Source organism: Lepidochelys kempii, chromosome 2 (assembly GCF_965140285.1).
Source record: "Lepidochelys kempii isolate rLepKem1 chromosome 2, rLepKem1.hap1, whole genome shotgun sequence".
NCBI lineage: Eukaryota > Metazoa > Chordata > Testudines > Cheloniidae > Lepidochelys > Lepidochelys kempii.
In genome coordinates this window covers 233,756,094-233,772,228 of record NC_136381.1, presented here as the reverse complement: position 1 = coordinate 233,772,228, position 16,135 = coordinate 233,756,094, and the positions used below count along the sequence as shown (strand labels likewise).

The following is a 16,135-nucleotide window of genomic DNA, read 5'->3' as shown; positions in this document are numbered from 1 at the left end:
CTGAGCTCCTGGGTGCATACTAATTTTATACTTGTATGCTTTATTGTAAAAGGAGTTGCTTATTTTTCAAAATATACAAACTAGGTTTGTACTAAATTCATTAGTTTATTATTGGGAAGAACATCTAGACATGGAATGATCCATAAATAAAAGTGTATTGGTTTTGTTTGGGTTTTTTGCCACTAGAAAACCTATTTTTGAAAGTGCTGATTTTTCTTAATATGTGTTTTATATTTCACTGCATATAATATGTACATTTTAAAAGCAAAATCACTGTTATCACTGGTATTTTAATACTGTGATGCTCTAAATCATGGGTTCTGACTGCCTCACGTGTGTTAATGGATTTATCCTTGCAAAAGCCCTATAAATTAAAGAATTATGATTTTATTGATGGGGAATTGAAGCAGAGAGATTAAATTACTTGCCCCAAATCACACAGGTAGTCTTTAGCAGAGTCATTAATGGAACACAGTTCTCCAGAGTCCCGCTCCACTGCCTAAACCACAAAACCACTATTAGAAGAGTTTGTCTGGTCTGTAATGGCTAATCAAAATTAGGTTTAGACAACAATTGTAATATATACTTACTGGCCCTTGCAAGACTGAGGGTATGTTGTCCTTAAAACACTAAATTGACCAAGTCTAGTAGTAAATTCAATATAGCAGCATCTGCATGAATTATATTTGAAAATGTTGTATGTTACACACTGTAGGGAAAAGCAAAAGTCAGAAATCTATTAAATTGTCAGTTAAGAACAGTATTGTGTAACATAAGATATAACAATCCCCCAAGATTGTTTCTTTCTCTCTTCCTTTGCCCTGTACTGAACAGGAGGTACCTACACCTGCCCTACATTCATACACGTAGCCTACTCCACAGAAGGAATACCACATATACTACATTTTACAACCCCTTCAACCCCTCTTACAAATTCCTTTACCCTTATGATCGTGATACCATCATAGACCGTCCCGACAACTTGCAATCTTGCACCAGCTGAGAATAAGACTGCACTGGTGGGATCATGCCCGACATGCAGAAGAAGCTAAGCTTTTATAGAAGGTTTATAGAGCTGAGGTTGAAGGAAGCGGAGCATGAGTCTAGCCACTAATGAAGTTGAAAGATGCAATTCTGAGTGATTTTAAAAATCCTAAATCCTTGCATACTGAGTCTTAAAGAAGGAAGAAAACTTTCAAGCAGAAGCAAATTGGGGGTTTTTGGGGCCTTGGGCCAGAGCAAGTGGGGGCCCCTTCCCACTCCTTCCACCTGCAGTTCTCCTTGCCCTCCTGCTGGGGAAATGGGGTCAGGGTGTGGGAGCTTGCCCTGCTCTGCTCACCTGGCGCTCCTGCCGGAGAACAGGGTCAGGGTGCGGGGGCTTCCCCCACACCGGGGTAGGAGCACCAGGCGGAGCAGGGCAAGACCCTGCTTCCCGACCCCATTTCCTCAGCAGGAGTGCCGCAAGCCCTGGTGCCCTGACCATGCTCCCTGGCAGGAGCGCTGGGCTGGCAGGTTGGGGTGTGAGGGCACCCATTTTTCCGGGAACCCCCAAATTGGCCAGGGCCCCTGGGCACAGGCCCTGTTGGCCCAGTGGCTAATCCGCCACTCCTTGCCAGGGACTGTTCAAGATGAAAGTCCATTCTGTGCACCATCATGGCTACATTATAGCCACGCGAATCTGCTGCTGTTGCTGAATTCCACCTCCAGGGGGGTAGAATTATGGTTGTATGGGTATGTACCTTAACCCTTTATTCTTCTTTGAGGGCTGGTCCCTATGGGTATTCACTGTGGAGTGCTCATGCACTTGAGATTGGAAGATTTTTCAACTGCAGCATCCATTGGTTTGCATCTGCATCCTACACCACCTCATGCTCATAAGAAGCAGCACAGACCTGCCACTTCTCCAGTTCCTTTCTCCAACTCGTGGTCTGAGATGGAACCCTTCATCAGCTTCTGTTGGCATTCCCACTTGAACTCCTTTTTGATTTTCCTTGTAAATAGGAGCTTGGGGTTTTTTTTCAGTTCGTTGTTAATTAGTGTAAGTCAGTTTTGGGGTTTGGGGATTTCCCCCTTGATGCCTCACTGTTTGGGGCACCTAGTGTGCCCAAGATCCCAAGCTTTAAGCCCTGCAACCCCTTCCCCCAGGTCTTGCCAGTTGGTGACCCCCATGAATGCTGCCTGCACATTCCCTCTGAGTGCAAAATCTGCTGTTCCTTTCCCCCTCGTGTTAGACAGTCTCAGGACTTCTGGAATCACATGCACTTAATGGACCTCTCCCTTAGGCCCCAATCTGATCCTCGGCTTTCCTGCTCACTGGCACACTCATTGGAGCTTCAGAGTAGTGCCCCTCTGGCACCAACACTCTCCACCTCCATATCCTCAAGCAAGACAAGGACTTGTCTAAACAGAGGCATGAGGAGGGTAAAGGTAAACACCTCCTCAAGAAGAAGGACAAATTGCCTCTGAAGTCCTCTAAGGGGACTGTTTCTTCCTTATCCTCAGTATCGAGTGACACTGCATGCCCCAGTGTGGGTGTGTCTAGAGCTCAGTTGGAGCATCTGTCGACACTGATGTCATCCGTTAGGACTCATCAAGGGCTCAACAGCAGATTGCTCTCCGACACTTTTCTCCTGTCTTGGGCAGGCGGCCTGATGTACGTCTTTCCACCAATTCCACTCATCAGCAGGGCCCTCCTGAAAATCAAGAGGGACAGGATTGAAGTCGTCATGATCACCCCAGCATGGCCTCGCCAGCATTGGTTCAACATGCTCATGGACTTGGCAACAGCACCCCTATGTGTGCTTCCCAACCACCCAGACCTGCTCTCTCAGGATCATGTGAAGTTGCTGCACCTAAACCTCACCTCTCTCCACCTCTCAGCATGGATGCTGCATGACTGAACCTGGAGGAGCAGGCCTGCTCTAGTCAAGTCCAAGTTCTATTGGAGAGTAGAAAACACTCCAACAGAGCGACTTACCTGGCAAAGTAGAAGCGCTTCTCCTGCTGGGCGTCAGAGTGGAGGAGCTCCCCAACCCAGTCTTCTCTGCAGTCCGTTCTGGACTACCTGCTTCACTTGAAACATCAAACTTCTCGATCAAGGTGCACCTGGCAGCCATTTCAGCCTTCCATCTTCGTGTCCAGGGCAGATTGGTATTCTCGCATGAAGTAACTATCAGGTTTCTTAAGGGCCTTGAAAGACATTTTCTGTCGGTCCAGTGCCCCAGTGGGACCTCAACATAGTTCTCTCTAGGCTCACTGGCCCTCCCTTTGGGTCTCTAGCCTGCTGTTCTCTTTCACATCTGTCATGGAAGGTTGCTTTCCTTGTGTTTATCACTTCAGTGAGGCAAGTCTCCAAGATTAAAGCCCTTATGTCAGAGGCCCCCATATGGTGTTCTTCAAGGACAAGATTCAGTTGCGTCCCCATTCTGCTTTCCTGCCAAATGTGGTGTCACCTTTTCATGTTAATCAGGACATTTTCCTCTGGTGTTCTGCCCAAAGCCTCACATGTCCAACGAGGAAAGGCGCTTGCACACCCTAGATGTCAGGCGGGCTCTGGCATTCTACTTAGAGCATACCAAGCCCTTCCGTAGATTGACTCAACTCTTCGTCATTGTGGCTGACAGGATGAAAGGCCTCCTGGTGTCTTCTCAAAGCTTTCGTATTGGATTACTACCTGCATCCGTACTTGCTATAAGTTGGTGCGGGTTGTATGTCCACTAATAGTGACGGCCCATTCAACTAGAGCTCTGGCGTTGCCAGCAGACTTTCTAGCACAAATACTTATCCAGGATATCTGCAGGGCCACAACATGGTTTTCGGTGCACACCTTCACAACCTCAGCAGGCCAGAGATGAAGCTGGCTTTGGCAGAACTGTGTTGCAATCAACATATCCATGAACTCCTACCTCCCTCTGGAGATACTGCTTGGGAGTCATCTAACATGGGACAGACATGAGCAAGCACTCGAAGAAAAAATGGTTACTAGCCTTCCATAACTGTTGTTCTACAAGATGTGTTGCTCATGTCGCAGGGAAGAAAGGTAAGCAGCAGGATACGGACCCTGGACTTCAGGAAAGCAGACTTCGACTCCCTCAGGGAACGGATGGGTAGGATCCCATGGGGGACTAACATGAAGGGGAAAGGAGTCCAGGAGAGCTGGCTGTATTTCAAGGAATCCCTGTTGAGGTTACAGGGACAAACCATCCCGATGAGTCGAAAGAATAGTAAATATGGCAGGTGACCAGCTTGGCTTAATGGTGAAATCCTAACAGATCTTAAACATAAAAAAGAAGCTTACAAGAAGTGGAAGGTTGGACATATGACCAGGGAAGAGTATAAAAATATTGCTCGGGCATGTAGGAATGATATCAGGAGGGCCAAATCGCACCTGGAGCTGCAGCTAGCCAGAGATTCAAGAGTAACAAGAAGGGTTTCTTCAGGTATGTTGGCAACAAGAAGAAAGCCAAGGAAAGTGTGGGCCCCTTACTGAATGAGGGAGGCAACCTAGTGACAGAGGATGTGGAAAAAGCTAATGTACTCAATGCTTTTTTTGCCTCTGTTTTCACTAACAAGGTCAGCTCCCAGACTGCTGCGCTGGGCATCACAAAATGGGGAAGAGGTGGCCAGCCCTCTGTGGAGATAGAGGTGGTTAAGGACTGTTTAGAAAAGCTGGACGTGCACAAGTCCATGGGGCCGGACGAGTTGCATCCGAGAGTGCTGAAGGAATTGGCGGCTGTGATTGCAGAGCCATTGGCCATTATCTTTGAAAACTCGTGGCGAACCGGGGAAGTCCCAGATGACTGGAAAAAGGCTAATGTAGTGCCAATCTTTAAAAAAGGGAAGAAGGAGGATCCTGGGAACTACAGGCCAGTCAGCCTCACCTCAGTCCCTGGAAAAATCATGGAGCAGGTCCTCAAAGAATCAATCCTGAAGCACTTGAATGAGAGGAAAGTGATCAGGAACAGCCAGCATGGATTCACCAAGGGAAGGTCATGCCTGACTAATCTAATTGCCTTTTATGATGAGATTACTGGTTCTGTGGATGAAGGGAAAGCAGTGGATGTATTGTTTCTTGACTTTAGCAAAGCTTTTGACACGGTCTCCCACAGTATTCTTGTCAGCAAGTTAAAGTAGTATGGGCTGGATGAATGCACTATAAGGTGGGTAGAAAGCTGGCTAGATTGTCGGGCTCAACGGGTAGTGATCAATGGCTCCATGTCTAGTTGGCAGCCGGTATCAAGTGGAGTGCCCCAGGGGTCGGTCCTGGGGCCGGTTTTGTTCAATATCTTCATAAATGATCTGAAGGATGGTGTGGATTGCACTCTCAGCAAATTTGCGGATGATACTAAACTGGGAGGAGTGGTAGATACGCTGGAGGGGAGGGATAGGATACAGAAGGACCTAGACAAATTGGAGGATTGGGCCAAAAGAAATCTGATGAGGTTCAATAAGGATAAGTGCAGGGTCCTGCACTTAGGACGGAAGAACCCAATGCACAGCTACAGACTAGGGACCGAATGGCTAGGCAGCAGTTCTGCGGAAAAGGACCTAGGGGTGACAGTGGACGAGAAGCTGGATATGAGTCAGCAGTGTGCCCTTGTTGCCAAGAAGGCCAATGGCATTTTGGGATGTATAAGTAGGGGCATAGCGAGCAGATCGAGGGATGTGATCGTTCCCCTCTATTCGACATTGGTGAGGCCTCATCTGGAGTACTGTGTCCAGTTTTGGGCCCCACACTTCAAGAAGGATGTGGATAAATTGGAGAGAGTCCAGCGAAGGGCAACAAAAATTATTAGGGGTCTGGAACACATGAGTTATGAGGAGAGGCTGAGGGAGCTGGGATTGTTTAGCCTGCAGAAGAGAAGAATGAGGGGGGATTTGATAGCTGCTTTCAACTACCTGAAAGGGGGTTCCAAAGAGGATGGCTCTAGACTGTTCTCAATGGTAGCAGATGACAGAACGAGGAGTAATGGTCTCAAGTTGCAGTGGGGGAGGTTTAGATTGGATATGAGGAAAAACTTTTTCACTAAGAGGGTGGTGAAACACTGGAATGCGTTACCTAGGGAGGTGGTAGAATCTCCTTCCTTAGAGGTTTTTAAGGTCAGGCTTGACAAAGCCCTGGCTGGGATGATTTAACTGGGAATTGGTCCTGCTTCGAGCAGGGGGTTGGACTAGATGACCTTCTGTGGTCCCTTCCAACCCTGATATTCTATGATTCTATGTCCAGTCCATGACCCGCCCTCCTTCCCCTCTGTCAGAGTTCTGGCAAGAAGGAACTGAGGGAGGGGGGAGCTGGTGGCACCCCTTATACCAGCGCATATGCGCGCCACTCCAGAGGCCGCCAGAGCTAGTCCCCTATGGATACCACTGAGGAAAAAACTTCTGGCACTGGTGCACGTGGCGAGCACACACACTTAAATAACATGACGTGAGCAACACATCTCGAAGAACAGTAGTTATGGAAGTTTAGTAACCATTTTTTTTCTACTCCCTCTTAAAAACTACCTTCCCCATCCCTCTTCAGGGATCCCTCTCAAGAGGCCTCTCAAACAGGAGGTGGACTCCCTAATTTAGCTTGGGGTGACAGACTGTCTCTCCTCAAGACAGGGATAAAGCTTTTACTCAAGATATTTCCTTGTCTCCAAAAAGGAGGTTGGGCTGGAGACCCACTCTAGATCTCGGACAGCTGAGTCTTCATACACCATTTAAGATTCAGGATGACCCACTTGGCCTCAGTAATCTTTTCCCTAAATGAAGGCAACTGGTTTGTGGCCCTCAATTTTGAAGGATGCCTTCTATCATATAGACATTCCTCCAGAGCACAGGTGATTACTGTGCTTTACGATGGGCCGAGGGTACTTTCAATGCAGAATTCTCCCTTTGGCCTCTCAGGGGCACGGAGAGTTTTTACAAAGATGCTCTCCATGATAGCAGCGTATCATCATTGTCAAGGCAACCTGGTATTTCCTTAACTTGACAGTTGGCTGCTCACAGAACGATTGTATCAGGAGGTACAGATAGTGGTCTTCTCAATACTAGAATTTTTTCAGTCATTGGGACTTCAGGTAAATCTAAAAGAGTCCAGTTTAAACCCCCCACCACCACCACCCAAAACTTAGAGTTTACCAGAGCAAATTGGAACTTAGTTTTGGATAAAGCATACTTGCCAGAGAACAGATTCCTTGGAATGAGCGACCTCATTGTCCAACTCTGTCTCATCCTGCAGATGCTGGTCCTGTCCTGCTTCGTCCTTCTAGGCCTATGACCACCTACACCTACGTGACATGTTTTGCAAGGCTCTGCCTCCAGGGCCTCCAAACATGGTTGTGGATGGTCTCTGCTCAAGCAGATACACCCTGAATAAATGTTTCACTTTCTCTGTGTCCCCTCAGGTCCCTTGTTTGGTGGAAAACAAAAGGGGTTCCCTTTGGTTTCCCCACCATCCACGAAGAAACTCATTACAGATGCCTCACTACGGGTTGGGAAGTGCACCTGGATGATCATATAGCTCATGGCTTCTGTACTCCACAAGATTAAGCCCATTACTTTTTGTCCTACCTTCAGTGAATATGGAGAACAATTGATCATCTTCCTCTTTATAATTGCCTTTAACGTATTTGAAGACTGTTATCAGGTCCCCCATCAGTTGTCTTTTCTCAAGACTAAATATGCCCAGTTGTTTTAACCTTTCCTCATAGGTCAGGTTTTCTCAACCTTCCATCATTTTTGTTGCTCTCCTCTGGAAACTTAAATATTTGTCAACATCTTCCCTGAAATGGGATGCCCAAAACTAGACCTAGTACTCCAACTGAGGCATCACCAGTACCAACTAGAGTGTGATAGTTACCAGGAGTGTCTTTCATATGACACTCCTGTTAATACATCCCAGAATATTGGACTTTTTTGCTGCAACTGCATCTCATTGTTGACTTATGTTCAACTTGTGATCCAGTGTAGCCACCAGATCCTTTTCTTCAGTTATTTCACATTTTGTAGATGTGCATTTGATTTTTTCCTTCCTAAGCGTAATATTTTGGTGCTTGCCTTTACTGAATTTCATCTTGTTAATTTTGAACCTCTCTCCAGTTTATCAAGGTCCTTTTGAATTTTATCCTGTTCCCCTCCCAGCTAGTCATGTGCAGATTTTATAAGCCTACTCTCCACTCTATTATCCAAGCCTTTCATGATCATTTTGAATAATACCAGACCTAGGACAGACCCTAGTTGACAGTGGAACATAGAACATATGACAGTGGAACATAGAACTAGTGTGAGTACAGTTTGTCAACCAATTGTACACTCACCTGATAATTTCATCTAGACCATATTTCCCTTGTTTGCTTATGAGAAAGTCATGTGGGAGCATGTCACAAGCTTTACTAAAATCAAGATAAATGGTGTCTTCTGCTTCCCCCATCCACTAGGCCCAATACCCATCAAAGGGGGAAATTACATTGGTTCAGCATGATTTGGTCTTGACAAATCCATATTGGCTATTATTAATGACCCTATTTTTCTCTCTGTCCACAAATTGAGTGGTTAATAATTTGTTCCAGTATCTTTCCAGCTATCAAAGTTAGGCTGACTGGTCCATAATTCCCTGGGTCCAATTTGCCCAATTAAAGCTGGGTACAATGTTTGCTCTTCTCAAGTCCTCTAGAACCTCATCCATCCTCCATGAGTTCTTGAAGATAATTGCTAATGGTTCTGAGATTGCTTCATCTAATTCCTTAAGAGCTCTAGGATGAACTTTGTCAGGCCCTGCTGATTTGAATAAATCTAATTTATCTAACTGTTCTTTAATCTGTTTGTCTGCTATTCTGTCTTGAGTTCCTTTCCCCTTGTTCTTAATGTTAATTGTGTTAAAGAATCTGGTCACAATTAACCATTTTAGTGAAGTCTAAAGCAAAATAAGTATTAAACATCTTGGCCTTTTTGATGTCATCTGTTAGGACTCCTTCCTTACTAAGTAGTGGACATGCACTTTCCCTTCAGCATTTTCTTGCTTCTAATGTATTTATAGAGCCTTCTTACTGACTTTTCTGTCCCTTGCTGGATGTAACTCATTTTGTGCTTTAGCCTTTCTGATTTTGTCCCTACATGCTTGTATTATTTTTTTGTACTCCTCCGTAGCAGTTTGTCCATGTTTCCAGTTTTTGTAGGATTCTTTTTTGATTTTCAGGTCATTAAAGAGCTTAAGAGGGAGCCATATTGTCCTCTTACTATTTTTCCTAGTTTTCCTTCTATCAGGATAATTTGCTCTCTTGCCTTGAATATTGTCTCTTTGAGAAACAGCCAATTCTCCTGAACTCCTTCATCCCATAGATTTTCTTCCCATGGGGCCTTACCTACAAGTTCTCTGAGTTCGTTAAAGTTTATGTTTTTGAAGTCCATGGTCCTTATTCTGTTGTTCTCGTTCCTTTCTTTCTGTGGAATTATGAAGCCTATCATATTCATAATCACTTTCACCCTATTTGCCTTCCACTTTCAGATTCCCAACCAATTTCTCCATTAGTCAGAATCAAGTCTAAAATGGCTGCTCCCTAGGTACTTCCTCCACCTTCTGAAACAAAAAGGTGCCCCCAGTACATTCCAAGAGCTTACTGGACATTTTGTGTTTTGCCCTATTACTTTTCCAACAGATGTCTTGGTAGTTTAAGTCCCCCATTACTACCAGTTCTTATGTTTTGGATATTTTTGTTGTTTGTTCTAGAAAAGTCTCACCTACCTCCTCTTCCTGAGTTGGCAGTCTATAATAGACCCCTGCCATGACGTTACCCCTGGTTTTTTCCCTGCCTTTCCCCTTCAGACTAAGCCTGAAAAATCATCTATTAACAATTTAAAACTGGCATAGCCTTCTGAATAAGCCCTAGCAGAAGGGCATTAGTATGATATCATGGTAGCATTTTGTAGATGTTAAAATGTTAGTATTTGGGTGTAAGCTGTTCATGACATCTTTAAAAGCCTGAATGAATAATCTAGTGTTAACAGTGCAATTTTTAATTTGTACTTTTTTTAAAAAAACAGGTTACCATGAAGACCAAGCAACTGAAGGAATCTGTTACACATACTCCAGGTGTGTGACCCCTAAGTCCTAATCAATGCTGTTAATAACAAATTATTTATATGATGGGTTTCTAATTTAGAGGCCATTTTGCAGCTTTCAGAGTGATGTTTATAGCCTTGGCTGTAGAAGCTCCATGCTCCTGCTCTCAGCAGACACCAAGGTGGATGAGCATTTTAAGGAAGTCCTCCCATTTAGAGGTGGCTGTGTAAAGGCTCTCTAGGGTATTATTATTCTATTTATTTATTATAATGGTGCCCACAGCATGCTAGTCAATTCAGATATGCAAAAAAAGCCAGCCCAGATAAATACCTGCCTTGAAGAGCTTACAATCAAGTTGAGACGACTGACAAAGGAATATAGGCTTGGGGAATACAGTACAGGACTTTTAACAATGTATTTAACCCTATGTCATGTTGCTCCTATTTTATTTGTTAGCTTTTTATTTCTTTTTCTGGGGAAGGGAAGATATTTCAACCTTTGCCAATTTCCAATTTATTTTATTTTAACCCTTATTTCTGTGGGTTATTTTTTAAAGATTTGAATGAGTAATCAATTTGTAAATGTTCTGGATTTGCAGTTCTTGCCATAATTAAATAATATCTATCTACTAGAGCTCAGCAAATACTAGAAAAACTTTTCATTATTTGCTCAAATTTAAAATGAACTCTGTCTATTTTGTCATCTTTTCTCTGTGTGTGCTTGAATGTTGGGGGAAAACAGTCTAGTTTTAATCCCATACGTGCTCTCAGAAAGCATATTTTAATGCACACTCACATGCCAATACTACCAAAACTTCCATATTTAAATAGGATGGGTAAGGGACAGGGTTTTCTAAACCCCTCACAAGAGCCATGAGAGGGCCGCTGAATTAGTCACACAAGGATCTGATGGCACCCTTTGCAGCTAGGATGGAACATACGTGCTCAATTTCTTGTGACTCCAATGAGACAACTAGATCCAAACTGCAATCAGCCAATAAATGTTACAGTAGATTAATCTTTCCAGGAATGATGAAAGTTTAAAATTTTCTAAAATTCTCCTATCCTGCTTATTTGTTACCTCTCCCAAAGAAGATTTGAGGAGGAAGGGGGTAGATTGAGACTGACAGATGTGGGAGGGCTGGGGCATCTAGTGGATACAGAGAACAAAGAACAGAAATGAATCAAGGGAAATGACCATTTACAATAGGAGAAAATGAGGTGGGAGTGTTGGACAACAGAATGGGGTAAATATGAAAGGCAAGGAATGAGAGGAGAGAAGATTATGAACTATAAAGGAAAGAATAATAGAGAAAACAGTAAAATGAGAAGAAGAGATGGCTATTATGGACTGATTGGATATGGAAGAAGAGAAAAAGGGGATAAGCAAATCAAAGGGGAGGGAGAGAAAAGGAAAGTTTAGATTAGTGATTTTTTTATTGCAGATGTTCGTGCTCTTCGATTATATTTCCCTTGCATTTATTCCTTGGTTCTAAGTTTGCTCAGAATAGTCACCCAGTCCCTTCTTCTCAATCTAGTACATTAGTATAACTGGCCATTCTGAATTATATAGTTCATAGCTTGAGAAAGCAGATAAAATGTATCAGAATTCACAAAAATATTCCATTGGATGGGGACCTCATGCACCATATACAGGAGGAGTAACCATTTTTGAACTCTTAATGTCTATGTTGGCCTTTTGTGTTGCATATCTGATGGGAAACACAAAGGCCTAGATCCACAAAGGGATTTAGGTGCTTAATAGCCACATAAGTCCAAAATTTTGATCCTCAAAACCCCTTTTCAGCTGTCACCTAACCCTGTACACTCCTACATTCCCTGAGCACCTAATTTTCCCCCCAGTAAACTCCCCAAGGTGCCTACATTTCTTCCAGTGGCTTTCACAAAGCTGTCTAAGTCCTGCTGCCACTGAGTCACTCAGTGCCTAAACTCTAGACCAGGGAGAGAGTGAGAATGACTCTGTAGCCTAGTGATTAGCACATACTCCCTGGAGACGAAGGTTCCAGTCCCTGCTCCAATGGCTATTTGAGTATTTTGTAAAAAGTGTGGAAGAGTTTCAACAGGAGAGACTGAGAGTGGCCCACTACAGAATACTTATAGCCCAGTGGTTAAAGCATTCATCAGGTGGTGGCAGAGACCTGAGTTCAAGTCACTGCTCCAAATCAGGCAGGGGATATTTGAACCTGGGACTTCCACATCCTGGGTGAGTGCTCTGAGTGCTGGGCTGTAGGGCAGGGCATAAGGGTGGAGTGTGGCAACACCATCATTTTTTGTGAGAAAGAGCTTACCTAACTCTAGGAGAGGGTTCACAGCCATGAACCCCAAGTGGAGATAGGCGCCTCCCACTGGCCTGGAATTAGGCGCCCGACTCCCTTTGAGGGACGGGGCTTTGGCCCCACTCCTCTGCTCAGCATTTCCTGCTGGCTAACTTAGGTGGCTCCCTACTCAGCTTTCTGGCTGTTACGAATCCTGTAGTCAGGCACCTAACTTTCCCCATGCATTGTATAGTAAGCCGGGGCACCTAATTTGAGGCTGAAGCTTCTACCAGGTGGCAAGACACCTAACATTAGGCATTGTAACACTGAGTTTGTTTGTAACACAAATCCTCTTTGTGGATCTAGCTCAAAATATATTTGGGCTCTGTGGTTTGTAGGTGATGAATTTGTCCTTGGCAGGTTACTCCAAGTAGAATGAGCTTTTTTTAAAAAAAAAAGTTTTAAAATCTTCTGAAATGCAGAAAATTGCCCTTCGCAGTTTGAAATGGTTGGGCAGAGGAGAGCCTCAGAACTCCTGTAATTTTTTTTTGTTCCTGCACTCACTTTGACTGGCTACCAGCCGACTGAGAGGGGGTTATGCCACAACCCCTGCCTCTGCAGTTCTGTTGGTTTCTGGGGGACTCTGAAACCCGGGTTCTCAACCACAAGGGCTCTCCCTGCTCTGTCTCTCAGCTGTAGATCACTTGTCACCACCCAGTTCCCTTTTCATTTGACTTTAGTGGTTTTTACATATAATGCTATTTCCAACAGGAATTGTTAGACTCTCTGAGCTTAGAAACTTGGCCCAGAATTCCAGAAATGCCAAAACCAACATGGATTTGCCAGACCATATAATTACACAGCGAGAAATAGATGAGGAGGAGGAGGAGGAGGAGAACTATAATCGTGACCCAGAACAGATGGCTATTCCAGCAGATCACAGAGAGACTATGACAAGTGAAACCAGACACCGCAAGAGAAAAACAGCCAAAGCATCTGAAGTAACTCCAGCAACGATGAAAGAGGTGGCAGAAGATAAATGCAGGGGAAAGCGTCAGAAAGACTTTGATAACACAGAACAGAATGAATATAGCGATGATGAGAACAGAAAAAAAGAGAAAAGCCACAATTCTGAAGAATTGTGGACTCAAAATCAACAGAAGCTTCTTGAACTAGCCTTACAGCAGTATCCAAAGGGAACATCAGACCGCTGGGATAAGATAGCAAAATGCGTCCCAGGAAAAAGTAAGGTAGGGTCATTGTATTGTATGGGATTAGACTACTAATAAACCAATATGACATCTAGGCAGGTCTTTTCCTATCAATTAGCTGCCAGCCTGAGGTCTTTAATCCAGCCTGTCACTATCTGAAAACTCAAAGGGCCCAACTCACAGGGTATTGTCACCACATATATTGATACTTTATTTACTCAGTGGAATGCATCCGATGAAGTGAGCTGTAGCTCACGAAAGCTTATGCTCAAATAAATTGGTTAGTCTCTAAGGTGCCACAAGTCCTCCTTTTTATAAGAACTAGGGGTCGCCAAATGAAATTAATAGGCAGCAAGTTTAAAACAAACAAAAGGAAGGGTTTTTTTCACACCACGCACAGTCACCTTGTGGAATTCTTTACCAGAGGATACTGTGAAGTTCAAGACTATAACAGGGTTCAAACAAAAGAACTAGATAAGTTCATGGAGGATAGGTCCATCAATGGCTATTAGGCAGGGATGGTGTCCCTAGGCTCTGTTTGCCAGAAGCTGGGAATGGGCAACAGGGGATGGATCACTCTATGATTACCTCTTCTGTTCATTCCCTCTGGGGCTCCTGGCATTGGCCACTGCTGTAAACAGGATAATCGGGTAGGTGGACCTTTGGTCTGACGCAGTGTGGCTGTTCTGAAATTTCCAGACAGTTAAGCAAAAGCATATGGAGAAACTGAAATTATAAACCTACTAGATTATATGGAAGAAAAGCCCTGGGCAGAGCTAACAGAGGCAATGTGTCCATGATCAGTGACCTCTATTTTGTCATGGGGTAGGTTCAGTAAGAGCCCAGTATTCATGACAATTCAATTTGCAGTGCAGTCCAATGTTGATGCCTGAAGCAGCAGGATATCTTCATCTTACTTGCACCAAAAGATCAATGTTAGAGAGGAGGAAATGTGGGTGGGGTTCCAGAAACAGTCTTTTTAGATCTCAAAATTCTCTGGCAGTTCACATTCTAGGATGGGTTTGCTACATTAGAATGATGGTAACGGCTTGTCTACGCTTGGAAATTTATTAAATAGCTGTTCCAGAGTCTACACTTGGATAGCTACTTGGGTAAATTTCCAAGGTAGACAAGCCCTAAGAGCGAGGCAATCATTTTTCAGACACACTGTTGACAATATTACAAAACTGTGCTACTTACCTATTTTAATCATTATTCTGCTAGAAACTTTGTCAAGAAAGAGACTGTCGATATAAGGCAAATTTTCTCCTATTTTTCTCTGGTCTCTAACAACATCAGTTATCTGTAATGAACCCCAAACTGAAAATTCTTTTTGTAATCCACTTTTCATTATGTAAAAAGAAAAGGAGTACTTGTGGCACCTTAGAGACTAACCAATTTATTTGAGCATGAGCTTTCGTGAGCTACAGCTCACTTCATCTGTAGCTTACGAAAGCTTATGCTCAAATAAATTGGTTAGTCTCTAAGGTGCCACAAGTACTCCTTTTCTTTTTGCGAATGCAGACTAACACGGCTGTTACTCTGAAACCTTTTCATTATGTGTACATTGCCCTTGCCTTCTGAAAGCTCAATACATGAGTGAATATTCTTCTACATTTTTTTAAAATACTAAAACTACTTTTAAAACAACGTAACTATTTGAGAGAGAATGTGTACAGTAGAAGTAATATGACGATACTAAATCACAGTTCATACTTTTGAAAGATAAAAGTTTGTTTTTTGTTTGTTTGTTTTTTGCAGGAAGAGTGTGTGGCAAGATACAAGTTACTTGTTGAACTTGTACAAAAGAAGAAAATGGCTAAAAGCTGAATCTTCTGAGCAAAAGAGTTTTATTTCTATTTTTCAGAATGAGATTATATTTTAAATCTCATATGCAGAAGTATGCATTTTTGTACCACAGTATTTCTATGTCATGTGCCTTAGTAAAAGAAAATATCAATAAATTTTAAGCCATCTTGCTTAACCATTTTCTGTGTTAAAGAATTTAAATGTATTTTTGTTTTGGAGAGCTATTTATAAAGACATCTTATTGCATGTCTTGGTAATTGGTAGAGCTTTAAGACGACCCTCATAGTTTATTGCATGATGACTTCAGTATGAATGAATGTGCAGTATATAAAGGGTAAAAGGTCTAACCTTTAAGGAGGCAAAAGAAATATATGTTAGCTGTACTGAAAATTTAAACATGAAATAAATTTTAAGATTTTTCTTTATAGACACACTACACATATGCATGTATATCTGCATATGTGCATACAATGTGTGTTCATTTATATGCATGTACACATGCTATTTAAAACATGTATGTTATATATTTGAGAGTTATGAACTTCACACGTATTCATATGTCTATTATGCCTGCTATATAATTGCTCTTTCAAATATCTTACATGATAATATACAGTAATATTTAGTACTATTATTTAGCTATATTTTAATTAAGGATTTTCAGAGGATTTTTTAATTGAGAAAGACTAATATATACGAACGTTTCATATCATTCAGATTTTTAATTACAGAATTTGATTTAAATATAACATGCATATCCCCACCATTATTTTAATATTTCATATTTGTGCTCAT

The 16,135-nt window shown here is 42.8% G+C and overlaps 1 protein-coding gene across 5 annotated transcripts in view; it reads left to right on the top strand.

Moving 5' to 3' along the window:
* DNAJC1 (DnaJ heat shock protein family (Hsp40) member C1) overlaps positions 1-15,752 on the top strand; it is a 197,221-nt gene extending 181,469 nt beyond the window's left edge. For 3 of the 5 annotated variants that reach the window (XM_073334219.2, XM_073334217.2, XM_073334218.2), the window contains 3 exons: positions 10,027-10,075; positions 13,092-13,570; positions 15,293-15,751. In XM_073334219.2, coding sequence (XP_073190320.2) covers positions 10,027-10,075; positions 13,092-13,570; positions 15,293-15,361 — 597 coding nt within the window. In that variant the 3' untranslated portion in view covers positions 15,362-15,751. Of the gene's footprint in view, positions 1-10,026; positions 10,076-13,091; positions 13,571-15,292 lie in introns of all 5 variants that reach the window. The other 2 variants (XM_073334216.2, XM_073334215.2) reach the window with 2 other exon arrangements.
* The last annotated feature ends 383 nt before the right edge of the window (positions 15,753-16,135 follow it).